Below are 27,734 nucleotides of genomic sequence, written 5' to 3' on the forward strand. Positions count from 1 at the left end.
CCCCCAAAACAAACACAAGTGTCATAATTATCCATCCCTTTCTGTCTTCCCCATCTCTATGACACTGGTCTAAGGGTTGGTCTACATGGCAACATTTGGCCTCAGACATATGATTGTCCAAATAATGCAACTTAACTTGGATCCTTTGCTTTAATTAAAGGAGATATATCATGGAGACCAACGTATTCCCTATCCAAAGGAGCCGTTCAGCTATCTTCAGCTCTCCCATAGAGATACACGGAGATGGCATGTCAGCCACCGTTTCGTGCGGAGGGTCGACACGCTCCATTGCTAGGGAGAGCCGGGGTCCCGTGCTGGGGATCGCGGGGGTCCCAGTGGTCAGACCCCTTCATCTAAAACTTATTACTTCTGCTTTGGACAGGGGATAAGTCTTTCTCCATGATACTTATTCTTTAAAAGGGTACTCCGGTGGAAAAAATGTTTTTTTGAATCAACTGATGCCAGAAAATTTAACAGATTTTTTAATTAATCCTTCTAGGATTTTACCCCGAAGGGTACACAATGAATTCAAAAATAATATAGAGAAATTTCAATTGATATAAATGTTATTACACATATATAAAACAGTTGATGAAATTGTATAAAATTATTCTAATCCTGGCACAGATATATATAGGTGAATATTCCACTGGGCCCTAGTGGTATTGATCACCTAAAGTGGGAAGACTTTGATCTAACAATCATATATAATAGAAAAATGATTTAAAAAATTGATTAATAAAAAATGATTAAAAATTATAGAAAAGTTATAGAAAAGTATATACCGGTCTGAAAAAGGTATTGAGTCCTTCTCTGGTGCAGCTGATATAATATCTTAATGATGAATAGATGGACCAGTAGTGTATCCACTATGCAGTTGATTTTATCAGTCTATTGACTAGTACGGGCTTACTGGTCTGTGTTGGATACTGCTGTCACAGTGTATCTCACCCGCTCCTGGCGCTTGATGTTGTTTCCGTCCACCATACGCCGGCTGCGCTGGCACAGGGCTGTCACTCGTGCAGAGTTTTACTTATGTAGGGGTACGTTTGGCACAACGTCTCCAGTGGCCTCCGTGCTGCTCCTGTTATGGTATTGCAGGGCGGGCGCAGCGCTGGCGTCCCTCGTGGTGGATAATGATGGGGAATGGTGTTTTCTCAGGGCGGGTGAAGGGTGGATATTTCCCAGCAGATTCAGGTTAGTGAGAAATCGCGGTGTGAGTCCAGATTGGACTGCAGCTGCAGTGATTGATGCTTCCAATATGTAGCCAGTCTCTGTGCCAGGTTCACACCATCGATGTGTAACAAGGTGCGGCAATTTAAACTAGACGCGTTTCAGGGTTCTTTTGCTAGATCGCATGACCCTTTCTTCAGTAGGAAAAATACAGAATATCATTATGTATTCTTTATTTTTCCTACTGAAGAAAGGGTCATGCGATCTAGCAAAAGAACCCTGAAACGCGTCTAGTTTAAATTGCCGCACCTTGTTACACATCGATGGTGTGAACCTGGCACAGAGACTGGCTACATATTGGAAGCATCAATCACTGCAGCTGCAGTCCAATCTGGACTCACACCGCGATTTCTCACTAACCTGAATCTGCTGGGAAAGATCCACCTTCCACCCGCAATGAGAAAACACCATTCTCCATCATCATCCACCACGAGGGACGCCAGCGCTGCACCCGCCCTGCAATACCATAACAGGAGCAGCACGGAGGCCACTGGAGACGTTGTGCCAAACGTACCCCTACATAAGTAAAACTCTGCACGAGTGACAGCCCTGTGCCAGCGCAGCCGGCGTATGGTGGACGGAAACAACATCAAGCGCCAGGAGCGGGTGAGATACACTGTGACAGCAGTATCCAACACAGACCAGTAAGCCCGTAATAGTCAATAGACTGATAAAATCAACTGCATAGTGGATACACTACTGGTCCATCTATTCATCACTAAGATATTATATCAGCTGCACCAGAGAAGGACTCAATACCTTTTTCAGACCGGTATATATTTTTCTATAACTTTTCTATAATTTTTAATAATTTTTTATTAATCAATTTTTTTAATAATGTTTCTATTATATAGGATTGTTAGATCAAAGTCTTCCCACTTTAGGTGATCAATACCACTAGGGCCCAGTGGAATATTCACCTTATATATCTGTGCCAGGACTAGAATAATTTTATACAATTTCATCAACTGTTTTATATATGTGTAATAACATTTATATCAATTGAAATTTCTCTATATTATTTTTGAATTCATTGTGTACCCTTCGGGGTAAAATCCTAGAAGGATTGGTTATATATTTTCTCTTCATATTATTTATTCCCGGCCGTTGGGGTTTCGGCATATAACCAACTATATCCTCGGATTGTAGATTTGTGAGCTGCACACATTTTTTCCTTTTTACAGATTTGTAAATTACTTCTATTGCAAAATCTTAATCCTTCCAGTACTTATTAGCTGCTGCATGCTCCAGAGGAAGTTGTGTAGTTCTTTCCAGTCTGACCACTGTGCTCTCTGCTGACACCTCTGTCCATGTCAGGAACTGTCCAGAGCAGGAGAGGTTTGCTATGAGGATTTGCTTGTGCTCTGGACAGTTCCTGAAATGGTGTCAGCAGAGAGCACTGTGGTCAGACAGAAAAGAAATTCAAAAAGAAAAAAACTCCCTGTTGAGCACACAGCAGCTGATAAGTACTGGAAGGATTAAGATTTTTAAATAGAAGTCATTTACAAATCTGTTTAACTTTCTAGCACCAGTTTGTTTGTTTTCCACCAGAGTACCCCTTTAATGCATCAGTAACACATTGTGATGAGAATATGTAGTGTCAAGTAACAAATGAAACCTGTAATACTGCAGCGTGCAAGAGGCCTAAGCCGGAAAAAGTAAAAGCCATATACTGTATAACAGACAGAGAGACGTCTTTCAGATCATTGCAATGCTGAGATGGTCTACAACCAAGTAAGCTTTTCTACATCAATATGTGTTTAAAGTGTTCATGTCCATAGCAAAAACTTTTTATATAATGTAGAAAATACCATTATATTGTATATTTGTAATATATATTGATTTAAAAAAAAGTGTATATTTTTGTCCCTACAGCTTTTGTCTGTGTGTCTCTGTGAGGAGGCAAAATACAGAAAGTGTAAATGGACAAGCAGGACTCTGTACACTGAGGACAAGCAGGACTCTGTGCACTGAGGACAAGCAGCGCTCTGTACACTAAGGAAAAGCAGGGCTCTGTACACTGAGGACAAGCAGGACTCTGTGCACTGAGGACAAGCAGCGCTCTGTACACTAAGGACAAGCAGGGCTCTGTACACTGAGGACAAGCAGGGCTCTGTACACTGAGGACAAGCAGGGCTCTGTACACTGAGGACAAGCAGGGCTCTGTACACTGAGGACAAGCAGGGCTCTGTACACTGAGGACAAGCAGGGCTCTGTACACTGAGGACAAGCAGGGCTCTGTACACTGAGGACAAGCAGGGATCTGTACACTGAGGACAAGCAGGACTCTGTACACTGAGGACAATCAGGACTCTGTACACTGAGGACAATCAGGACTCTGTACACTGAGGACAATCAGGGATCTGTACACTGAGGACAAGCAGGGATCTGTACACTGAGGACAAGCAGGGCCTGTACACTGAGGACAAGTAGTGCTCTGTACACTGAGGACAAGCAGGGCTCTGTACACTGAGGACAAGCAGGGCCCTGTACACTGAGGACAAGCAGGGCTCTGTACACTGAGGACAAGCAGGGCCCTGTACACTCAGGACAAGCGGGCTCTGTACACTGAGGACAAGCGGGGCTCTGTACACTGAGGACAAGTGGGGCTCTGTGCACTGAGGACAAGCAGGGCTCTGTGCACTGAGGACAAGCGGGGCTCTGTGCACTGAGGACAAGCAGGGCTCTGTACACTGAGGACAAGCAGGGCTCTGTACACTGAGGACAAGCAGGGCTCTGTGCACTGAGGACAAGCGGGGCTCTGTACACTGAGTTAACAGGTACACTTTTAGTTTTAAAGTGTAAATATACCTTAAATCTCCACAGTCCTCCAATATCATCGCTTCTTTCAAAGCACGTCGGCTCTAAACCTTCGTCCAGGCAGCACTTTATAGCTGGTAGTCCACTGGCCCCGGCACCAATTACTGCGACCTTCTTACCCATGGTGGCGTGCTGAGTTTAGCTTCACAGAACAGAACACTGGCAGGAAAGTGAATACATTATATCAGATAATGCTTCTAGTGCGTATTAAAAGCTAGTAAATATATATTACTGTCACCATAGCTAGAAATGTGTCACACAACTGGCTGCAATATGACTGTCATGCTTCATTGTTTATTAAAGGGGTTATCTAGGGATAGAAACAGAGAGTTAATTTCTTCCAAAAACAGCGCCACCTCTGTCTTCAGGTTGTATGTGATATTGCAGCTGAGTTCTATTGAGGTGAATGGAGCCAAGTTGCAATACCACACACAACTTGAGAACAGGGAAAGGGCATTATGCCCCTACGTCTGGGTTGGGTTCCCCACCAGTCATGAAAAATGGCGCCAAGGTCCAAGACACCATAATAGATTGATCCCAGATATTAAGGAGAGTTCTACTTGGGATTGTTGTAATCCCTTTGTTAAGAGGCAGCGGGCATGGTGCCACGGTCTTGTGGTGAAACATGTTGAGGGGGGCTGAGTAATAAGTTTTCATACATACTAAACAACTATTCATATGGTCATGTGTTCTGCAGACATATGACTGTACTTCTGATATTAGGGAAAGTACGGCCAGCTGGCCAAGTGATCATTTAACCCTTGCACTAGCACAGCACATTATTTTAACATTGTGTGTGTATTATAATAAAGCTTATAGGATTTCTTAGTTTAAAGGGGTACTCCACTACTAGACATCCTTTGGATAGGGGATAAGATGTCTGATCGTGTGGGGCTCCAGCAGTGGGATCTTCCGCAGCACCAGGCATTCGAAACAAATGCCGGGTACCTACAGCAGTGGTCATGACGTCATGGCCACACCCCCTTGTGACGTTATGCCCCATCCATTCATGTCTATGGGAGGGGGCGTGTCGGCAGACACGCCACCTCCCATAGACATGAATGGAGGGGGCGGGGCCATGATGTCATGATCACGGCCTCAGGCTCCGAGCTTTCTGAGCAAAATGTTCAGAATGCTTATGGACCTGACGAAGAGTGGTGCCATCACCTCGAAACGCGCTATCAGTGTGTCATTTACTGCAATTAAAGCCAATTACTTTATTATTTTGTGGTAACTGCTAATATCTTTACCACCGGGTGAGCACCGATACGGCATCTGCCTTTAGTCTACAAATTGAAGAGTTTAAAGAGTACCTGTCACCAAAAAAACTTTTTATATTTTGTTAATCAATGTATTTGAAACAACTTTCTAAAACATGTGATTAACAAACATGTATCTTTATATTTTCTTTGAAAAACTGACCACTAGGGGTCTCCCTACATGTCCCGGCTCAGTGATTTCGCTGCCAGCCTGGCAGGATGGCCCGCAGAGCCTTTGAGCACCCCTTCCCACCGTGATTTCAAGCAGGACGACAGCCGCCCCCCGTGATTATAAGCACGCCAGCGGCAGGATCGCGGCGCTATCAGCTCCCCTGGATTATAAGCACAGCAGCAACTGGATCGCGGGCTGAAAGTAACCCGCTTATCCGGATTACCAGATTACAAGCAGGATCTGGATTAAAAGTAGGCCGCAGAAGAAGGGCGGAAGTGAGCCCAGCCAGGCTTCAACTGACATCACGCCTGCTGGGCCACTCCCCCTTCCTCTCTCACAGAGGGCAGCAAAATAAGCAACTAACAGGAGATGGAAAATGGTAGGAAAAGGGGTTTTATAGAAAAAAAAAAGTTAGGATTAGAGTCAGGAAGATGCAGGGAAAGATGGGGGGGGGGGGAGGAATTAGGGACAGATGAGTTCATGATAGGTTCTCTTTAACATTGCAATCCTTCATTCTGAAGAATGTGGAGGTCCCTGCAGTTGGACCACTACCGATTGGAAAGCCTATTTAGACTGTACTTCCCAACCTTGGGGGAAAAAAACTACTGTCATGCACAACATATCAAACCTTATGGTAGGACACCTAATATAGCACTGGCCAATATTCACCACCATGCCCATCTCAGGAATGGCCAAACTAACGGCAAAGAAGCTTTACAACGCTAAAACTTTAAAAAAGTTTAGTTCAATCCAAGATCCGTTCACCATCACCTGTGTCATGGACTGGATTCTGTGACAATCTAATCTAGAGATGTTTCCCCCCCCCCCCCCCCCCCCCCGATGACCACCTACTGAGACTGGTCAATGGGGACATTCACACCTGCAAATGGCATCTGGATGCTGTAGGCGCCTCCTGCTGTATTCCTAATTATTGTCTACAGCCAGATCTGAGGAGGAGCATTTGGACCCTGTCCAAAATGCCTACTCATTTGGGTATTTACAGCCGTCACACCCCCTCCCATAGACTTGCATTGAGGGGACGGCGCTTGACGTCACACTTGGGCGGAGTCGTGATGTCACGATCTTCCGTTCCCGTGGTCGAGAGCCAGACCCTCCTGCGCTTCCGGAGCAGTAACAGGGGGGTGCCGCATGCTATATTGCGGGGGTCCCCAGCGGCAGGACCCCCGCGATCAGACATCTTATCCCCTATCCTTTGGATAGGGGATAAGATGTCTAGGGGTTGAGTACCCCTTTAAAATCCTGGACTTGGGATGTGGAGAGACTTGCAGGTGGATCCCAGTGGAGTAAAGAGGTGTTGCTAAAGCCTGTACCATCTTGGGATACTATAAATGCCAAAGTTTAGAGAGACTTACTTAACCCCTTAAGGACCGGAGGTTTTTCCGTTTTTGCATTTTCGTTTTTTGCTCCTTGCCTTTAAAAAAATCATAACTCTTTCAAATTTACACCTAAAAATCCATATGATGGCTTATTTTTTGCGCCACCAATTCTACTTTGTAATGACGTCAGTCATTTTGCCCAAAAATCTATGGTGAAGCGGGAAAAAAAATCATTGTGCGACAAAATTGAAAAAAAAAAACGCAGTTTTGTAACTTTTGGGGGCTTCCGTTTTTTCTACGTAGTAAATTTTTCGGTAAAAATGACACCTGATATGTATTCTGTAGGTCCATACGATTAAAATGATCCCCTACTTATATAGGTTTGATTTTGTCGGACTTCTGGAAAAAATCCTAACTACATGCAGGAAAATTAATACGTTTAAAATTGTCATCTTCTGACCCCTATAACTTTTTTATTTTTCCGTGTATGGGGAGGTACGAGGGCTCATTTTTTGCGCCGTGATCTGAAGTTTTTAACGGTACCATTTTTGCAATGATAGGACTTATTGATGGAATTTTTTTGCGCGCACGCCATTGACCGAGCGGTTTAATTAATGATATATTTTTATAATTCGGACATTTTCGCACGCGGTGATACCACATATGTTTATTTTTATTTTTATTTACACTGTGTTTTTTTTTTATTGGAAAAGGGGGGTGATTCAAACTTTTAATAGGGGAGGAGTTAAATGATCTTTATTCACTTTTTTTTTTCACTTTTTTTTTGCAGTGTTATAGGTCCCATAGGGACCTATAACACTGCACACACTGATCTTCTATGTTGATCACTGGTTTCTCATAAGAAACCAGTGATCAACGATTCTGCCGCATGACTGCTCAGGCCTGGATCTCAGGCACTGAGCAGTCATTCGGCGATCGGACAGCGAGGAGGCAGGAAGGGGCCCTCCCGCTGTCCTGTCAGCTGTTCGGGATGCCGCGATTAGCCGCGGCTATCCCGAACAGCCCGACTGAGCTAGCCGGGAACTTTCACTTTTAGCCGCGCGGCTCAGCTCTGAGCGCGCGGCTAAAGGGTTAATAGCGCGCGGCGCCGCGATCGGCGCTGCGCGCTATTAGAGGCGGGTCCCGGCTTCACTATGACGCCGGGCCCGCCATGATATGACGCGGGGTTACTGTGTAACCCCGCGTTATATCAGAAGAGCAGGACCAAGGACGTACCGGTACGTCCTTGGTCCTTAAGGGGTTAAAGGGGTAATCCGGTGAAAATTTTTTTTTTTTTAATTAGTTTAAATTAGTTTAAAGTTAAATAGATTTGTAAATTACTTCAATTTAAAAATCTTATCAGGTGCTGTAAGCTCCACAGGAAGTTATTTTCTTTTTAAATTTCTTTTCTGTCTGACCACAGTGCTCTCTGCTGACACCTCTGTCCATGTCAGCAACTGTCAAGAGCAGGAGAGATTTGCTATGGGGATTTGCTCCTGATCTGGACAGTTCCTGAGACAGACAGAGGTGTCAGCAGAGAGCACTGTGATCAGACAGAAAATAAATTTAAAAAGAAAAGTACTTCCTCTGGAGCATACAGCAGCTGATAAGAACTGGAGGGATTAAGATTTTTAGATTTGAAGTAATTTACAAATCTGTTTAAAGTTCTGGCACCAGTCGATTTAAAAAAAAAAAAAAGTTTTCTCCCGGAGTACCCCTTAATGTAGATATCATTGGACTGAGGAGCGGATTCTGCAGCCAGCACCTTCCTAAAGGGGTACTCCGCCGCTCAGCGTCTGGAACAAACTGTTCCGAACGCTGGAGCCGGTGCTGGAAGCTTGTGACATCATTGCCCCGCCCCCGCATGACGTCACACCCTGCCCCCTCAATGCGTGTCTATGGGAGGGGGCGTGACGGCTGTCACGCCCCCTCCCATAGACTTGCATTGAGGGGGTTGGGTGTGACATCATGAGGGGGCGGGGCTATTACATCACAAGCTCCTGGAACAGTTTGTTCCAAACGCTGAGCAGCAGAGTACCCCTTTAAGATCCTGGAAACACCAATGATCACAGTACCATTGTTCCCTTGGATCAGGGAGTTACTTCTAAGGATAACATTCCTAAAGGGGCATCCATCAGGAAAATGACCCAGAGCTTCGTTTCCCAGTAATTGGAGTTACCTTTTGGACTATGTCCCCCTTGCCGTAGAACTTCCCATACTAGACTGTTTCTTACTCCTTGGACAATGTTTTGTTCTTTATTTTTGCCTTTCGTAGGGATGTAGAAGGGGAGACTCGTCAATTCTTGTAAGAAAAGCTGATGCCGTGTCGGCACTCACCCGGTGGTACACATGTGGACAGTGTTTTGTTCGTTATTTCTGCCTTTAGGGCCAATTAATAATACCAACGCTTCTCTCATATCTGATTGAAAAAATCAACTAGACAAACCCAAAACTATTTCAGTGTTTCTGCCAAGGACATGTTCATGTAATTCGGTAAATTCAAGGAATGCAATAATAAAGAGGGTCCCATGGCCAGTAACTAAGTAACTATAAATAATAGAAAAAACAATACAAAACATGATAGTAATTATGTACTGGGGAGGAGAAACACATTGAGCAAGTAAGAAGAATAACAGACCACTTAGCTTTGGTTCTATTTCACAATCGTCTGTCCCTTATGACTAGTGTTGGGCGCGAATATTCGCATTTCAAATTTTTATCGCAAATATCACAAATTCGCAAATATAGCGAATATATTCACTATATATTCGAAATTACGAATATTCACTTTTTTCCACATATTCGCATATTCCTTTTTTTCACTTGTGGGCCAATTAGAATGATGCAAATACACTTGTCAGAAGTTATCAACAACATCCCTAGCAACCAATAGTAAAGTTGCCCAACCCCCACTGTTTTCTTCCTCAAATATGCGAATATAACGAGTACGCAAAATTTGCGAATATAAGACGAATATTCGTCTATATATTCGCGAAATATCGCAAAGTCGATTATGGGCAATACCGCTCATCACTACTTATGATGTACCCAAAGCCTTTATACCCTCCTAATGCTCTACGTATCTCTAGTATAAAATCCCAAATCTACACAAATGCCCGGACCACCTCATGGTTGTGATGCCAGTTGAGTGTTGAGCTCTAAGCTACTAGTCATAGGTGATTTCCTTGTGCCCGGAACCTCTTGGTACATGGGTGGACATGTTAAATATTAAAGGGGTACTCCGTCCCTATACATCTTATCCCCTATCGAAAGGATGCCGCTGGGGACCACCGTGATCTTGGCTGCGGCACCCCAGACATCCAGTCAATGGAGCGAACTTCGCTCCATGCCAGATAACTGGCGATGCAGCACGGAGGCTCGTAACGTCACGGTCACGCCCCGCTCGTGACATCACGTCCATGCCCCCTCAATGCAAGTCTATGGGAGGGGGCGTGACGGCCGTCACGCCCCCTCCCATAGACTTGCATTGAGGGAGTGTGGCCATGACGTCAAGAGCCACTGGTGCTGCACCCAATGCTCTAAGCGGAGGCCGGGTGCAGCAGGGAGATCGTGGTTGTCCCCAGTGACGGGACCTCAACGATCAGAAATATCCCCTATCATTTGGATAGGGGATAAGATGTCTAGGGGCGGAGTACCCCTTTAAGTAAAACATAGAAATGTTCACTCTTTCTTACTTTTTACCATTGCCCAATAATGCCTGATGTATAGCAAGTAAAGCACATGACTAACATCATACCAACTGGGAAATATGGAGCTGGAATGTGAGTCTGTTTTGATCAAAAGACAATGACCCAGATTTATTGATCTGTCAGAGAAAAAAAAACTGGTTTGATTTGCCTATAGCATCCAATCCAAGCCTTAATGCCCCTGATGAAGTTGTTTCTGGTGCGAAACATGTCGGGGAGGCTTGTGTTAGTGTGTTTTTAAGGTCCGGTCCTAACAGTGTTCATTTTTGTGCGTACTGCAGACACCATCATATTTAACATCTTGATCAATGTTTCCCAACCAGCTGTTGCAAAACTACAACTTCCAGCAAGCTCAGACAGCCTTTGGCGGGAGGCACACTGGTTGGAAAACACTGCTCAAGGTGGGGGACCTGTTACTTTCAAAAGGCCACTTGAAGGAAATGAGCAAACTCCATTTTCTATCTCGGACAGATTAATAAATCTTCCCTTCACGATTACATTCTTATATCTAACAGGTCATGATTTTGAGGACATCCTAAAATGATTTTAGGAATTCCTGATGCAATTGTAAAACAGGGGTTGGCAGCCACCAACACACAGTGCGTTCTGCTGCATAATTCAGCTGAGTCGCATGCTCGGTTCTTCCTCCCTGCTGCAGACATCGGATCATCCTCCTTTGTTTCTGGCGCACAGGCTGTTGCATTCCAATCCAATCTTGGCTCCAATCCCTGCCAGGCACCACCTATATAAGAGTGCTCCTACCTTCCTGTGGTGCCTGAGCAATTGTGTAATTTATTTCTAGCAAAGGTGTCTGGAGTCTGTCCTGCTAATTTGTGTTCCTGACTTGTGCCTGTTATCCTGACGTTGTGAGCATGCTGAGATCACCTGTGTAGCTGGCTATTTAAACCTGCAGTGTGCGTCTATTCCTTGCCAGTGAAAGACTTAGTTTAGTAACCAGCAATCTTATAGTGTTTCTGACTTCAGGTTTTGATCTTTGGCTAGGCTTTTTGACTACTCTATTGCTTATTGACCCTGGCTAGTCTGACCATGCTTTTCTGTGTAATTGTCTAGATTTATTTCTGTTAGTTTGTGTGCCTCCAGCTGTTCCCTGACTCTGACTGTTTTTGTATATATTTTTTTTTTTACAACACTGCCCCAGCACTTAGCAGGGAGGGTTTGTCATTGTGCTTGTCGATCTGTCACTTAGGGCAGATAGGCAATAGGTAGGGACAGTGGCTGTGAGTGAGTTAGGGCTTCACTGTTCCCTGCCCATATGTGACACGGTGCCTCTGTCTTATCCCTTGGTGCCTTGTATATGACCTAGATTTTCAACCACACCTCTGCATTCTGAGCTAGCTAAACACCAACTGAAAACCATTTGGGCATATTGGGTGTCTTCAGAAGAACATTTGTAGCCTTTGGGCATAGACAGAAACCATACATTTCACAATATCCAAAAAAAATAAAAAACAAGTTAGAATGAATGTCTTCAATTTGTTATTGGAGTTAATGTTAGGTTAAATAAAGCTAAATCTGCTGGCTTAGGCAGTTTGGTGTATGGTTTGGTGGTATGTTGGATTTCAACATGCCAGATCCATTTGTTCTCGGATATATAGGTCATGACTAGAGGAGTCGGGAAGGGACCTTCACCGCTCTCCCCGTCAACCATACATGCACATGCCAAGCTGAGCGCGCATGTGGGGACTTCTATGCAACAACTTTATCTGTTTTATCCGGTTCCCCATATCTAATGTTTTATTTTATTTAAAGGTGTATTCTGGGTTTATGCATCTTAACCCCTATCCAAAGGATAGGGGATAAGATGTTTTATTGCAGGGGTCCCACCATGGGGGACCCCTGCAATCTTAGTGCAGCCCCCGGCATTCTGTGCTCGGCGCTGCCTCCGAGAAGGGGACATGACGGCGCGGCGCGCCCCCTAGTGACGTCACGCCACGTCCCCTCCATTCATGTCTATAAGAGGGGGCATGGTGGCCGCCACACCCCCTCCCATAGACATCAATGGAGGGTGTGTGGCAAGACATCACTAGGAGCGTGGCCGTGGCATTATGTCCCCATCTTGGAGGCAGCATCCGGCACAGAATGCCGTGGGCTGTACCGAGATCGTGGGGTTCCCAGTGACGGGACCCCTGCGACCATACATCTTATCCCCTATCCTAGGATAGGGGATAAGATGTATAAACCCGGAATACCTCATTAAATACCCCAAAACATTCAGTGTCACCAATGAGGAAGAGACAGGAAGATTTAAAGGAGAGGACTGAAATGGGATTGGGATCCCGCACAGAGGAAAGACATGGACAGAGGTGTCAGCAGAGAGCACTTTGGTCAGACTGAAAAGAAATTCAAAAACAAAAGAACTTCCTGTGGAGCATACAGCAGCTGATAAGTACTGGAAGGATTAAGATTTTTTAATAAAAGTAATTTACAAATCTGTTTAACTTTCTGGTACCAGTTGATTTAAAAAAAAAAAAAAAGTTTTACACCGGAGTACCCCATTAACCCCTTAACCCCTTAAGGACTCAGCCCATTTTGGCCTTAAAGGAGTAGTCCAGTGGTGACTCAGTGGTTTACAACTTATCCCCTATCTTAAGGATAGGGGATAAGTTGCAGATCGCGGGGGGTCCGACCCCTGGGGCCCCCCGCGATCTCCTGTACGGAGTCCCGACAGCCCGCGGGAAGGGGGCGTGTCGACCTCCACACGAAGCGGCGGCCGACACGCCCCCTCAATACAACTCTATGGCAGAGCCGAAGCGCTGCCTTCGGCAATCTCCGGCTCTGCCATTGAGATGTATTGAGGGGGCGTGTCGGCCGCCGCTTCGTGCGGGGGTCGACACCCGCTATCTCGGCGGAGAGCCAGGGCCCCGTACAGAGAGATCGCAGGGGGCCCCAGCGGTCGGACCCCCCGCGATCTCAAACTTATCCCCTATCCTTAGGATAGGGGATAAGTTTTTCACCACTGGACTACCCCTTTAAGGACTCAGACAATTAAATTTTTACGTTTTCATTTTTTCCTCCTCGCCTTCTAAAAATCATAACTCTTTTATATTTTCATCCACAGACTAGTATGAAGGCTTGTTTTTTGCGCGACCAGTTGTCCTTTGTAATTACATAACTCATTATATCATAAAATGTATGGCGCAATCAAAAAACACTATTTTTGTGGGGAAATTAAAACGAAAAACGCAATTTTGCTAATTTTGGAAGGTTTCGTTTTCACGCCGTATAATTTATGGTAAAAATGATGTGTGTTCTTTATTCTGAGGGTCAATACGATTAAAATGATACCCATTATTACATACTTTTCTATTATTGTTGCGCTTAAAAAAAATCACAAACTTTTAAACCAAATTAGTACGTGTTACGCCGAGCGCTCCGGGTTCCCGCTCCTCCCCGGAGCGCTCGCTTCACCTCCTCCGCTGCAGCGCCCCGGTCACGTCCTCTGACCCGGGGCGCTGCGATCCTGCTGCTAGCCGGGATGCGATTCGCGATGCGGGTAACGCCCGCTCGCGATGCGCACCCCGGCTCTCCTACCTGACTCGCTCCCCGTCTGTTCTGTCCCGGCGCGCGCGGCCCCGCTCCCTAGGGCGCGCGCGCGCCGGGTCTCTGCGATTTAAAGGGCCACTGCGCCGCTGATTGGCGCAGTGGTTCCAATTAGAGTTATCACCTGTGCACTCCCTATATTACCTCACTCCCCTTGCACTCCCTTGCCGGATCTTGTTGCCTTAGTGCCAGTGAAAGCGTTCCTTGTGTGTCCCTTGCCAGTGTTTCCAGACCTTCTGCCGTTGCCCCTGACTACGATCCTTGCTGCCTGCCCCGACCTTCTGCTACGTCCGACCTTGCTTCTGCCTACTCCCTTGTACCGCGCCTATCTTCAGCAGCCAGAGAGGTGAGCCGTTGCTAGTGGATACGACCTGGTCACTACCGCCGCAGCAAGACCATCCCGCTTTGCGGCGGGCTCTGGTGAAAACCAGTAGTGGCTTAGAACCGGTCCACTAGCACGGTCCACGCCAATCCCTCTCTGGCACAGAGGGTCCACTACCTGCCAGCCGGCATCGTGACAGTAGATCCGGCCATGGATCCCGCTGAAGTTCCTCTGCCAGTTGTCGCTGACCTCACCACGGTGGTCGCCCAGCAGTCACAACAGATTGCGCAACAAGGCCAACAGCTGTCTCAACTGACCGTTATGCTACAACAGTTGCTACCACAGCTTCAGCAGTCATCTCCTCCGCCAGCTCCTGCACCTCCTCCGCAGCGAGTGGCCGCTCCTGGGATACGCTTATCCTTGCCGGATAAGTTTGATGGGGACTCTAAGTTTTGCCGTGGCTTCCTTTCCCAATGTTCCCTGCATCTGGAGATGATGTCGGACCTGTTTCCCACTGAAAGGTCTAAGGTGGCTTTCGTAGTCAGTCTTCTGTCCGGAAAAGCCCTGTCATGGGCCACACCGCTCTGGGACCGCAATGACCCCGTCACTGCCTCAGTACACTCCTTCTTCTCGGAAATCCGAAGTGTCTTTGAGGAACCTGCCCGAGCCTCTTCTGCTGAGACTGCCCTGTTGAACCTGGTCCAGGGTAATTCTTCCGTTGGCGAGTATGCCGTACAATTCCGTACACTTGCTTCAGAATTGTCCTGGAATAATGAGGCCCTCTGCGCGACCTTCAAAAAAGGCCTATCCAGCAACATTAAAGATGTTCTGGCCGCACGAGAAATTCCTGCTAATCTACATGAACTTATTCACCTAGCCACTCGCATTGACATGCGTTTTTCTGAAAGGCGTCAGGAACTCCGCCAAGATATGGACTCTGTTCGCACGAGGCGTTTCGTCTCCTCGGCTCCTCTCTCCTCTGGTCCCCTGCAATCTGTTCCTGTGCCTCCCGCCGTGGAGGCTATGCAGGTCGACCGGTCTCGCCTGACACCTCAAGAGAGGACACGACGCCGTATGGAGAACCTCTGCCTGTACTGTGCTAGTACCGAACACTTCCTGAGGGATTGTCCTATCCGTCCTCCCCGCCTGGAAAGACGTACGCTGACTCCGCACAAAGGTGTGACAGTCCTTGATGTCTACTCTGCTTCTCCACGTCTTACTGTGCCTGTGCGGATGTCTGCTTCTGCCTTCTCCTTCTCTACAGTGGCCTTCTTGGACTCTGGTTCTGCAGGAAATTTTATTTTGGCCTCTCTCGTCAACAGGTTCAACATCCCAGTGACCAGTCTCGCCAGACCCCTCTACATCAATTGTGTAAATAATGAAAGATTGGACTGTACCATACGTTTCCGCACGGAGCCCCTTCTTATGAGCATCGGATCTCATCATGAGAGGATTGAACTTTTGGTCCTCCCCAATTGCACCTCGGAGATTCTCCTTGGACTTCCCTGGCTTCAACTTCATTCCCCAACCCTGGATTGGTCCACTGGGGAGATCAAGAGTTGGGGGTCCTCTTGTTCCAAGAACTGTCTAAAACCGGTTCCCAGTAACCCTTGCCGTAACTCTGTGGTTCCTCCAGTAACCGGTCTCCCCAAGGCCTATATGGACTTCGCGGATGTTTTCTGCAAAAAACAAGCTGAGACTCTACCTCCTCACAGGCCTTATGATTGCCCTATCGACCTCCTCCCGGGTACTACTCCACCCCGGGGCAGAATTTATCCTCTCTCTGCCCCAGAGACTCTTGCCATGTCCGAATACGTCCAGGAGAATCTAAAAAGGGGCTTTATCCGTAAATCCTCCTCTCCTGCCGGAGCCGGATTTTTCTTTGTCTCCAAAAAAGATGGCTCCCTACGTCCTTGCATTGACTACCGCGGTCTTAATAAAATCACGGTTAAGAACCGCTACCCCTTACCCCTCATCTCTGAACTCTTTGATCGCCTCCAAGGTGCCCACATCTTCACTAAATTGGACTTAAGAGGCGCCTATAACCTCATCCGCATCAGAGAGGGGGACGAGTGGAAAACGGCATTTAACACCAGAGATGGACACTTTGAGTATCTGGTCATGCCCTTTGGACTGTGCAATGCCCCTGCCGTCTTCCAAGACTTTGTCAATGAAATTTTTCGTGATCTATTATACTCCTGTGTTGTGGTATATCTGGACGATATCCTAATTTTTTCTGCCAATCTAGAGGAACACCGCCGGCATGTCCGTATGGTTCTTCAGAGACTTCGTGACAACCAACTCTATGCCAAAATTGAGAAATGTCTGTTTGAATGCCAATCTCTTCCTTTTCTAGGATATTTGGTCTCTGGCCAGGGACTACAGATGGATCCAGACAAACTCTCTGCCGTCTTAAATTGGCCACGCCCCTCCGGACTCCGTGCTATCCAACGCTTTTTGGGGTTCGCCAATTATTACAGGCAATTTATTCCACATTTTTCTACCATTGTGGCTCCTATCGTGGCTTTAACCAAGAAAAATGCTGATCCCAAGTCCTGGCCTCCTCAAGCAGAAGACTCCTTTAAACAACTCAAGTCTGCCTTTTCTTCGGCTCCCGTGCTCTCCAGACCTGACCCTTCCAAACCCTTCCTATTGGAGGTTGATGCCTCCTCAGTAGGAGCTGGAGCTGTTCTTCTACAAAAAAATCCTTCCGGGCATGCTGTCACTTGTGGTTTTTTCTCTAGGACCTTCTCTCCAGCGGAGAGGAACTACTCCATCGGGGATCGAGAACTTCTAGCCATTAAATTAGCACTTGAGGAATGGAGGCATCTGCTGGAGGGATCAAGATTTCCTGTTATTATCTACACCGACCACAAGAACCTCTCCTACCTCCAGTCGGCCCAACGGCTGAATCCTCGCCAGGCCCGGTGGTCTCTGTTCTTTGCCCGATTTAATTTTGAGATTCACTTTCGTCCTGCCGATAAGAACATTAGAGCCGATGCTCTCTCTCGTTCCTCGGATGCCTCAGAAGTTGATCTCCCTCCGCAACACATCATTCCACCTGACTGCCTGATCTCCACTTCTCCTGCCTCCATCAGACAGACTCCTCCAGGAAAGACCTTTGTTTCTCCACGCCAACGCCTCGGAATCCTCAAATGGGGTCACTCCTCCCATCTCGCAGGTCATGCGGGCATCAAGAAATCTGTGCAACTCATCTCCCGCTTCTATTGGTGGCCAACTCTGGAGACGGATGTTGGGGACTTTGTGCGAGCCTGCACTATCTGTGCCCGGGATAAGACTCCTCGCCAGAAGCCCGCTGGTTTTCTTCATCCTCTGCCTGTCCCCGAACAGCCTTGGTCTCTGATTGGTATGGATTTTATTACTGATTTACCCCCTTCCCGTGGCAACACCGTTATTTGGGTGGTCGTTGATCGATTCTCCAAAATGGCACATTTCATTCCTCTTCCTGGTCTTCCTTCTGCGCCTCAGTTGGCTAAACAATTTTTTGTACACATTTTTCGTCTTCACGGGTTGCCTACGCAGATTGTCTCGGATAGAGGGGTCCAATTCGTGTCTAAATTCTGGAGAGCTCTCTGTAAACAACTCAAGATTAAATTAAATTTTTCCTCTGCATATCATCCCCAGTCCAATGGACAAGTAGAAAGAATTAACCAGATCCTGGGTGATTATTTGCGACATTTTGTTTCCTCCCGCCAGGATGACTGGGCAGATCTCCTTCCATGGGCCGAATTCTCGTATAACTTCAGGGTCTCTGAATCTTCCTCCAAATCCCCATTTTTCGTGGTGTACGGCCGTCACCCTCTTCCCCCCCTCCCTACCCCCTTGCCCTCTGGTCTGCCCGCTGTGGATGAAATTTCTCGTGACCTTTCCATTATATGGAGAGAGACCCAAAATTCTCTCTTACAGGCTTCTTCACGCATGAAGAGGTTCGCGGATAAGAAAAGAAGAGCTCCCCCCGTTTTTTCCCCTGGAGACAAGGTATGGCTCTCCGCTAAATATGTCCGCTTCCGTGTCCCTAGCTACAAGTTGGGACCACGCTATCTTGGTCCTTTCAAAATTCTGTGTCAAATTAATCCTGTCTCTTATAAACTTCTTCTTCCTCCTTCTCTTCGTATCCCTAATGCCTTTCACGTCTCTCTTCTCAAACCACTCATCCTCAACCATTTTTCTCCCAAATCTGTTCCTCCCACTCCTGTTTCCGGCTCCTCGGACGTCTTCTCGGTCAAGGAGATTTTGGCTGCCAAAAAGGTCAGAGGAAAAAATTTTTTTTTAGTAGACTGGGAGGGTTGTGGTCCTGAAGAGAGATCCTGGGAACCTGAGGACAACATCCTTGACAAAAGTCTGCTCCTCAGGTTCTCAGGCTCCAAGAAGAGGGGGAGACCCAAGGGGGGGGGTACTGTTACGCCGAGCGCTCCGGGTTCCCGCTCCTCCCCGGAGCGCTCGCTTCACCTCCTCCGCTGCAGCGCCCCGGTCACGTCCTCTGACCCGGGGCGCTGCGATCCTGCTGCTAGCCGGGATGCGATTCGCGATGCGGGTAACGCCCGCTCGCGATGCGCACCCCGGCTCTCCTACCTGACTCGCTCCCCGTCTGTTCTGTCCCGGCGCGCGCGGCCCCGCTCCCTAGGGCGCGCGCGCGCCGGGTCTCTGCGATTTAAAGGGCCACTGCGCCGCTGATTGGCGCAGTGGTTCCAATTAGAGTTATCACCTGTGCACTCCCTATATTACCTCACTCCCCTTGCACTCCCTTGCCGGATCTTGTTGCCTTAGTGCCAGTGAAAGCGTTCCTTGTGTGTCCCTTGCCAGTGTTTCCAGACCTTCTGCCGTTGCCCCTGACTACGATCCTTGCTGCCTGCCCCGACCTTCTGCTACGTCCGACCTTGCTTCTGCCTACTCCCTTGTACCGCGCCTATCTTCAGCAGCCAGAGAGGTGAGCCGTTGCTAGTGGATACGACCTGGTCACTACCGCCGCAGCAAGACCATCCCGCTTTGCGGCGGGCTCTGGTGAAAACCAGTAGTGGCTTAGAACCGGTCCACTAGCACGGTCCACGCCAATCCCTCTCTGGCACAGAGGGTCCACTACCTGCCAGCCGGCATCGTGACAGTACGTTTATAATCCCTTTATTTTGATGACCTATAACTTTTTTATTTTTCCGTATAAGCGGCGGTATGGGGGCCCATTTTTTGCGCCATGATCTGTACTTTTTTTTATACCACATTTGCATATAAAAAACTTTTAATACATTTTTTATAATTTTTTTTTTAATAAAATGTATAAAAAAAGTAGGAATTTTGGACTTTTATTTTTTTTTCGTTCACGCCGTTAACCATACGGGATCATTAACATTTTATTTTAATAGTTCAGACATTTACGCACGCGGCAATACCAAATATGTCTATAAAAAAAAATTTTTACGCTTTTTGGGGGTAAAATAGGAAAAAACCGACGTTTTACTTTTTTATTGGGGGAGGGGATTTTTCACTTTTTTTTTACTTTTACTTTTACATTTTTTTACATTTTTTTACACTTGAATAGTCCCCATAGGGGACTATTCATAGCAATACCATGATTGCTAATACTGATCTGTTCTATGTATAGGACATAGAACAGATCAGTGTTATCGGCGATCTTCTGCTCTGGTCTGCTCGATCACAGACCAGAGCAGGAGATGCCGGGAGCCGGACGGAGGAAGGAGAGGGGACTCCGTGCGGCGTTATGAATGATCGGATCCCCGCAGCAGCGCTGCGTGCGATCCGATCGTTCATTCAAATCGCGCACTGCCGCAGATGCCGGGATCTGTATTGATCCCGGCACCTGAGGGGTTAATGGCGGACGCCCGCGAGATCGCGGGCGTCGGCCATTGCCGGTGGGTCCCTGGCTGCGATCAGCAGCCGGGATCAGCCGCGCATGACACGGGCATCGCTCCGATGCCCGCGGTTATGCTTAGGACGTAAATGTACGTCCTGGTGCGTTAAGTACCACCACACCAGGACGTACATTTACGTCCTGCGTCCTTAAGGGGTTAAGGGGCTATACTCCTGTACAACTGAGAATGTTGTCTATATGATACTATACAAAGTGTTAGATAGGACATTACATTGGTGAAACCAGCCAGAAACTCAATAAAAGGATGAATCTAAACAGATCTTCCATTAACAACCATAAAGAAAAGGACCATTGCACCCCAGTTTGACACCATTTCACCCAAACAGGTCACTCCATACAGGACCTTAAAGAGTACCTGTCACCAAACTAAACTTTTAATATATTGTTCCTTATGTAATTATAAGACACTTTGCTATTTACTTGCTTTTAAAATTCTCAACCCCTTATATGTTTTTAATGTGATAAAAAAAAATAAAAAACTCCACTAGGTGACTGTTCTGTTCCCTCCGCAAGTAAAACAGTTAGTTTGGTCTCCTCCCGGCCTGGCAGGAGACCAAACTCAGGAAGTGCGTGCTGGGCACGGCGAGTGTCACGCACCTGGATGTAGGCTGTCACGAAGCTGGTGGATCCTCCACCTGTGTGGCAGATGACTCAGACCATATCGGGGAGTGGAGTCTAAGGTGCCGCTGGTCTTCACTAGAACAAGGCAGGATGGGCTTGCTGCGGCAGGCAACACCCAGGTCGCTACCCCCGACTCGGCTCGACCACACAGGTAACTGGGCAAGGCAAGGTACCGAAGGAGGAGGCTGTATTGTAGTCAGACGCAACAGAAGGTCAAGGCAGGCGGAAAAGTTTCGTAGTCAAAAAATTTAGCAGGAAGGTCTGGATACACGGGAATGGCAAACAGGCAAGGGGATTGCTTTCTCTCAGGCAAATGGCACTGAAACTCCGGCAGAGAAGTGGGGGAGGTGCAGGGACTTTAAAGAATAGTGTCAGGTGTGAGTGATAATTATGGGCGCACTGGCCCTTTAAATTTTAAAGCTCCCTCTCGCGCGCGTGCCCTATGGGACAGGGACACACGCGCCGGGGCTGAAGCACAGTAGCAGGGGAGACAGAGGAAGCAGGTAAGTGACAGGCCGGGATTCGCATGCAGGCGCGTCCTGCGATGCGAATCCCGGCCCCGCCGGGAGCAGGGACAATGCGCTCGCGGCCAACATGTGTGGCCGGAGCACAAACTGTAACAGCGAGGAACAGCTCTCGCAGGCGTCAGTGACTTTGAGCCTGCTGGGGAACGCCCACTTTCTCCTGCCGGGAGCTCACACAATGTGAGGAAGGGGAAAGGTATGATACACAGATTTTTAAAGCTCAGAAATTAGGGAATATAATCTGAGTTAGTTTAGAAAATATAGTTTGATGACAGGTACTTTTTAAAAGGAAACTTCAAAAACACCTAAGAAAAAAGAAATTTGAAGTCAAAATAATCCTTTTTTTATATGATTTAAAGAACAGAAGACTCAATGTGGATTTGAGCTTCTTAGCCCATTATCAAAACTTCTTATAACCTGTCTCAATAAACATACATTTAAAAGCACATAAAATGCAATTGATAAGAGTACAGCTGATGGAAACTGAAAAAAAGTGGAGACTGGCAATGCAATGTAACCACAATGCAGAAATGCTTACGTTAGGTGTATGCTACTTTCCCAACAATCATCAACATCAGTAAGAATAAAGTGCGCATAAGATAACATGAGATATACAGAGTGGGGAAAGAAGGATAACACCCAACTAGTAGCAGCAAAATGTAAAAAACAGTCATTACCCAGTGGACTCTAAGGATAGACTGCCTCCACCACCTGACGTTTCGCTCCAAGGCTTCTTCCGGGGCGTGGTCATGCCCGGAAGAAGACTTGGAGCGAAACGTTGGGTGACGGAGGCTGGTCTATCCTTAGAGTCCACTGGTTAATGACTAAGGAAAGAAGGATAACACCCAACTAGTAGAAGCAAAATGTAAACAACAGTCATTACCCAGTGGACTCTAAGGATAGACCAGCCTCCACCACCCTACGTTTTGCTCCAAGGCTTCTTCCAGGGCGTGGCCACCTCCCGGAAGAAGCCTTGGAGCGAAACATCGGGTGATGGAGGCTGGTCTATCCTTAGAGTCCACTGGTTAATGACTGGGGAAAGAAGGATAACACCCAACTAGTGGCAGCAAAATGTAAAAAATAGTCATTACCCAGTGGACTCCAAGGATAGACCAGCCTCCACCACCCGACGTTTTGCTCCAAGGCTTCTTCCGGGGCATGGTCACACCCCGGAAGAAGCCTTGGAGGGAAACGTCAGGTAGTGGAGGCTGGTCTATGTTTAGAGTCCACTGGGTAATGACTGGGGAAAGAAGGATAACACCCAACTAATAACAGCAAAATGTAAAAAACAGTCAATACCCAGTGGACTCTAAGGATAGACCAGCCTCCACCACCCGACGTTTTGCTCCAAGGCTTCTTCCGGGGCGTGACCACTTATTAATTGTATTTTATGTACTTTTTAAATGTATGTTTATTGAGCATTCATGTCTAATAAAATCATGTTATTATTTGATCTATACGCTTTTGATGTCTATCTTCCTATAGCTGTACAATTTATAGCCCAACTTAGTGTCAATCTGTAATTTTAACCTCTGTATATTGTGAGATGTAACCTGTGTGTTTCATTCTTATGTGCACAGAAATGTTTTCGACTTTATAAACAGAGGACTCCCGAAAGCTTGGACTTATTGTTAGTCCAATAAAAAAAAGGTATTACAAGATTCTGCAACACTCTATGATTTTGTATCCTCTTTACTGGACTAATACGGCTACTCCAAACTAATATATATATATATATATATATATATATATATATATATATATTTAAAAATATAATAATAATAATAATTATGATAATCTCGGGTGCATGAAAATAAAAAGTGATAAAAATGAACATATATAAAAAGTTATAAAAATAAATACACATCTTCAAGCAAAGCAACTGAGTAGTGGACCCTGCCCAAGAGAATTTACAATCTAAAGGCAGTAAATAGTAAATTACTGGGATGACAATAAGAATCTGAGCTATAAGCCTAAAATAGTAGTATAGTAATATACCAAAATAACGTACTTACCTAGTAGTTCTGATAGGGTGCTCTCTCTCTCAGTAATGCGCCTCTTTTCTAGCTGACAATTTTAATACTCCTCACCCCCGCCTCTCTGATGCAGAATACAAACATGAAGCTGGAGTGCTGCCCTGTTCTTGTTCGTGTTCAGTGTGTGATACTAAATGTGATTTCTTTTTAATTATTATTATTATGTAAGATTTGAAGTTCATTACGTCTCTCAAAGAAACGAATTTGTTGTGCAATAAGTTTTACATGCTAAAATTTTTTTTTTAGCTTGTTGCGAAATATATAAAGGGGACCCCCACCTATGAAGAGCTATGTATAATACTGGCATCCTCAGATGTACCAAAGGGGCTATTAGACCCAACAGGTCTCGTGGGTGCACAAACCATATTCCTACAACTGGCCATGCTATTAGGATATTTAATAGAGAGGACTCTTGTTGCAATTCCTGATGCACTTACCATTCAGCATACATACATAAGTTCCTTTCCCCAGAAGGAGTTATGTCCTTAAAGGGGTACTAAGGGGAACTAAACCCAAGCCCATCCTTTCCCTCTCACCATCCTATTTATTTGTCTAAATATCAATTATTAGCTATATAGAGCAGTTTCCCTCTTTTTTTTAGCCGTCACTTACATGCAGGGGATGAGAGAAAGACAGTAATTCAGAGGAGAGTGGGGGCTAGGTCTCAGTGAGTTTCAGATCGCGGGGGGTCCGACCGCTGGGGCCCCCGTGATCTCCCGTACGGGGCCCCGGCTCTCTGGTTAGAGAGGGCGTGTTGACCACCGCACGAAGCAGCGGCCGACACGCCCCCTCCATACACTGCTATGGGAGAGCCGGAAATTGCCAAAGGCAGCGCTTCGGCTCTCCCATAGCAGTAAATGGATGGCGCATGTCAGCCGCCGCCTCGTGCGGTGGTCGACACGAGCTCTCTATGCAGAGAGCCACGGCCCCGTACGGGAGATCATGGGGGGCCCCAGCGGTCGGACCCCCCGCGAACTGAAACTTATCCCCTATCCTTAGGATAGGGGATAACATTTTCAATCCTGTAGTTCTCCTTTAACTTAATATTTGGTTGCACACCCTTTGGAAAAAATAACCGAAATCAGTGGCTTCCTATAACCATCAATAAGCTTCTTACACCTCTCAGCCGGAATGTTGGACCACTCTTCCTTTACAAACTGCTCAAAATTGTGGAAAAATAAGATTGTTTCAAGCATGTGATGCTCCTTTAAACTCACCTGGGGAAAGTAACAGGTGTGGGCAATATAAAAATCACAATAAGAATTTGTTATGGTCAGCGCTATGGGACTTATTTATATATCTCTATATAAAACGTACCTGACTGTAATAGTAGTAAGTAGGATAGCACTGTATACTATAGATAGTGTTCTGGTGGATACAATTTGTTTCACACTTTTTCGAATTGTATCGATATCTATAAACAGAAATTGCTATTAAGTAGATGCTACATATTAAATAAGCATTCGCTATGGAAATGTACTTGCGTTTTTTGTTGCCATTCGGTACTGCTGTTGCAAATCCTGTATCGAGTGGCTCGCTTCTTAAATGATGAGGCTCAGAGGGAGCTGGATATGAGGAAGGTCCATGAGTTATAGCGGGAGAACGCCCCGGCCGGTGGCGTCTCAACCGTTCCGTTAACTCTCACTTCGCGGTTAATCCGGTGGTATGGGATGTGAGTGGTGACATCACTACTACTGCCGTGGAGGTCCACACTTCTCTCCAACGCCTATCGGAAATTGTCCGGCTGTTTCCTTCATCGGGGAAAACTAAAGCCCATTGGTCAAGCTAAAGGGTACCCTTTAGGTGGCTCCCTTGCAGGGTCTCCCCCTGTTGTCTCCCTATTGGTTTAATAAATGTGTGTATGTTCTACTACCTAAAGGGTTCTAGGGGGCTGCTGCTACTACTTCTGCCACCTAAAGGGTGCTACTACTACTACTACCACCACTTTAAGGGGCTGCTACTGATACTGCTACTAATACCACCTAAATGGGGCTGCTGCTACTACTACTACCACCTTAAGGGGGGCGTTTACTACTACTACCTAAAGCAGACTTTTACTACTACTACCATCTAAAGGTGGCTGTTACTACAACTACTACTACCACCTGAAGAGGGCTACTACTACTACTATCCCCTAAAGGAGGCTGCTGTTACTACTACTACTACCACCTGAAGGGGGCTACTACTACTACTATCCCCTAAAGGAGGCTGCTGTTACTACTACTACTACTACCACCTGAAGGGGGCTACTACTACTACTATCACCTAAAGGAGGCTGCTGTTACTACTACTACTACTACTACCACCTGAAGGGGGCTACTACTACTACTATCACCTAAAGGAGGCTGCTGTTACTACTACTACCACCTAAATGGGGCTGCTTTTACTACTACCACCTAAAGTGGATGCTACTACTACCACCTACAGGTGGCTGCTACTACTACTACCACCTAAAGGGGGATGCTACTACTACTTCCATCTAAAGAGGCTGCCACTACTATCTACAGGGTGCTGCTACTACTTCTACTACCTAAAGGGTGCTGCTACTACTTCTACTACCTAAAGGGGGCTGCTGCTACTACTACTATTACTTTAATGTCCCAGTACAGGTACATGGTCCTATACTACTTGTAGGCCCTGTCAGGTTGAGTCCCTCAGTGACCTGGGGGCACCCCTGCAGGGTCTCCCCCTGTTGTCTCCCTATTGTTTTAATAAATGTGTGTATGTTCTTTTAATGCTTAGACAGGATCCCTATATCTAGATAGTCTCAAGGAGCTGTGAGTAAGCCTGTCACATGTTATGTTATGCAGTCACATGATTTGTTGTAACATGTACTCCCAGAGAGCACCAGCTTAACCTATGACCCACAGCTTGACCAATGGGCTTTAGTCCAGCCGCCACTATATAAAGGGGTGGCCATCTTTAATTAGCTCTCTTAAACTCTACCATCTGATCTGAGAACAAGTCTTTGCTGAAGCAGCTATCAGAGATCTCAGGACAAGTTTTCAGCATCTGGAGGCCACAAAGCTACAAGTCTCTCCAGTAAGTCTACAAGTCTATGTCTGCTGTCACTATATCTAGTCAAGTCCTGGAATTCTGGCCTTAGCTGTGAAGATAATTACATCTGTCTTCTACTCAGTAAAGCCTCCATTTACCCATAACTGGTTGTGGACTCTTTATTCACTACTAGCCCATGGGATAGCAGAGAATCTGGGCGTGTGGTGTTCCAGAACCCAAAAACCACACTGGCATCGTGAACACATAGGGGTTAATACCATCCAACTCCCGGGGTTAATAACATCAGATCCCACCACTCTCACCGCAACACCCGTGGTCCCGTCATATACACTGGTGGTTACCACATTACTACTAACTGAAGGGGTACTAATACTACTACTATGCGAGTTTGGTACTATTTGGTGTCATGAGAGGTTATTTCGAGTTTGTGTCATGCAGTTTTGTTACTCTTCCGTGTTATGCAGGTTTTTTACTATTTGGGGTAATGAAGCTTTGTTACTATTTGTTGTCACGCAGGTTTTTTACTATTTGGGGTAATGAAGCTTTGTTACTATTTGTTGTCACGCAGGTTTTTTACTATTTGGGGTAATGAAGCTTTGTTACTATTTGTTGTCACGCAGGTTTTTTACTATTTGGGGTAATGAAGCTTTGTTACTATTTGTTGTCACGCAGGTTTTTTACTATTTGGGGTAATGAAGCTTTGTTACTATTTGTTGTCACGCAGGTTTTTTACTATTTGGGGTAATGAAGCTTTGTTACCATTTGTTGTCACGCAGGTTTTTTACTATTTGGGGTAATGAAGCTTTGTTACTATTTGTTGTCACGCAGGTTTGTTACTATTTGGCATTATGCAAGTTCATTTAGATTTGTTATCCCAGCGTGGACTGCATTTCTCCACACCTGATCTTCTTAATTGAACTACCAAGGATAGGGGATAAGTTTTAGATTGCGGGGGGTCCGAGCGCTAGGGCCCCACGCAATCTCCCGTTTGGAGCTCCGGCTCTCCTTTAGAGCGGTGCATCATGAACCCGCCCGAAGCGGGAGCCGCTATGCCCCCTCTATATTGCTCTATTTGCGAGCCAAAGATTGCCGAATGGCTCTGCCATAGAGCTATATGGAGGGGGCGTAGTGGCCCCCACTTCGGGCAGGGGTCGTGACTTGCTGCTGTGAAGGAGAGCCGGGGCTCCAAACAGGAGATAGTGGGGGGGCCCAGTGCTTG

At 46.4% G+C, this 27,734-nt stretch overlaps 1 protein-coding gene across 5 annotated transcripts in view; it reads right to left on the reverse strand.

Annotated features, from left to right (window-relative positions):
• The window catches only part of LOC130275391 (flavin-containing monooxygenase 5-like), a 54,636-nt gene extending 29,697 nt beyond the window's left edge, over positions 1-24,939 (reverse strand). The window contains exons 1-2 of one of the 5 annotated variants that reach the window (XM_056523287.1): positions 24,815-24,880; positions 4,045-4,212 (exon numbers count right to left, since the gene is read on the reverse strand). In XM_056523287.1, coding sequence (XP_056379262.1) covers positions 4,045-4,176 — 132 coding nt within the window. In that variant the 5' untranslated portion in view covers positions 4,177-4,212; positions 24,815-24,880. Of the gene's footprint in view, positions 1-4,044; positions 4,213-20,913; positions 21,003-23,476; positions 23,592-24,573; positions 24,707-24,814 lie in introns of those variants that run through there. The other 4 variants (XM_056523286.1, XM_056523285.1, XM_056523288.1 and 1 more) reach the window with 4 other exon arrangements.
• Positions 24,940-27,734: the final 2,795 nt, after the last annotated feature.

This window comes from Hyla sarda, chromosome 6 (genome assembly GCF_029499605.1).
Source record: "Hyla sarda isolate aHylSar1 chromosome 6, aHylSar1.hap1, whole genome shotgun sequence".
Lineage (NCBI taxonomy): Eukaryota > Metazoa > Chordata > Amphibia > Anura > Hylidae > Hyla > Hyla sarda.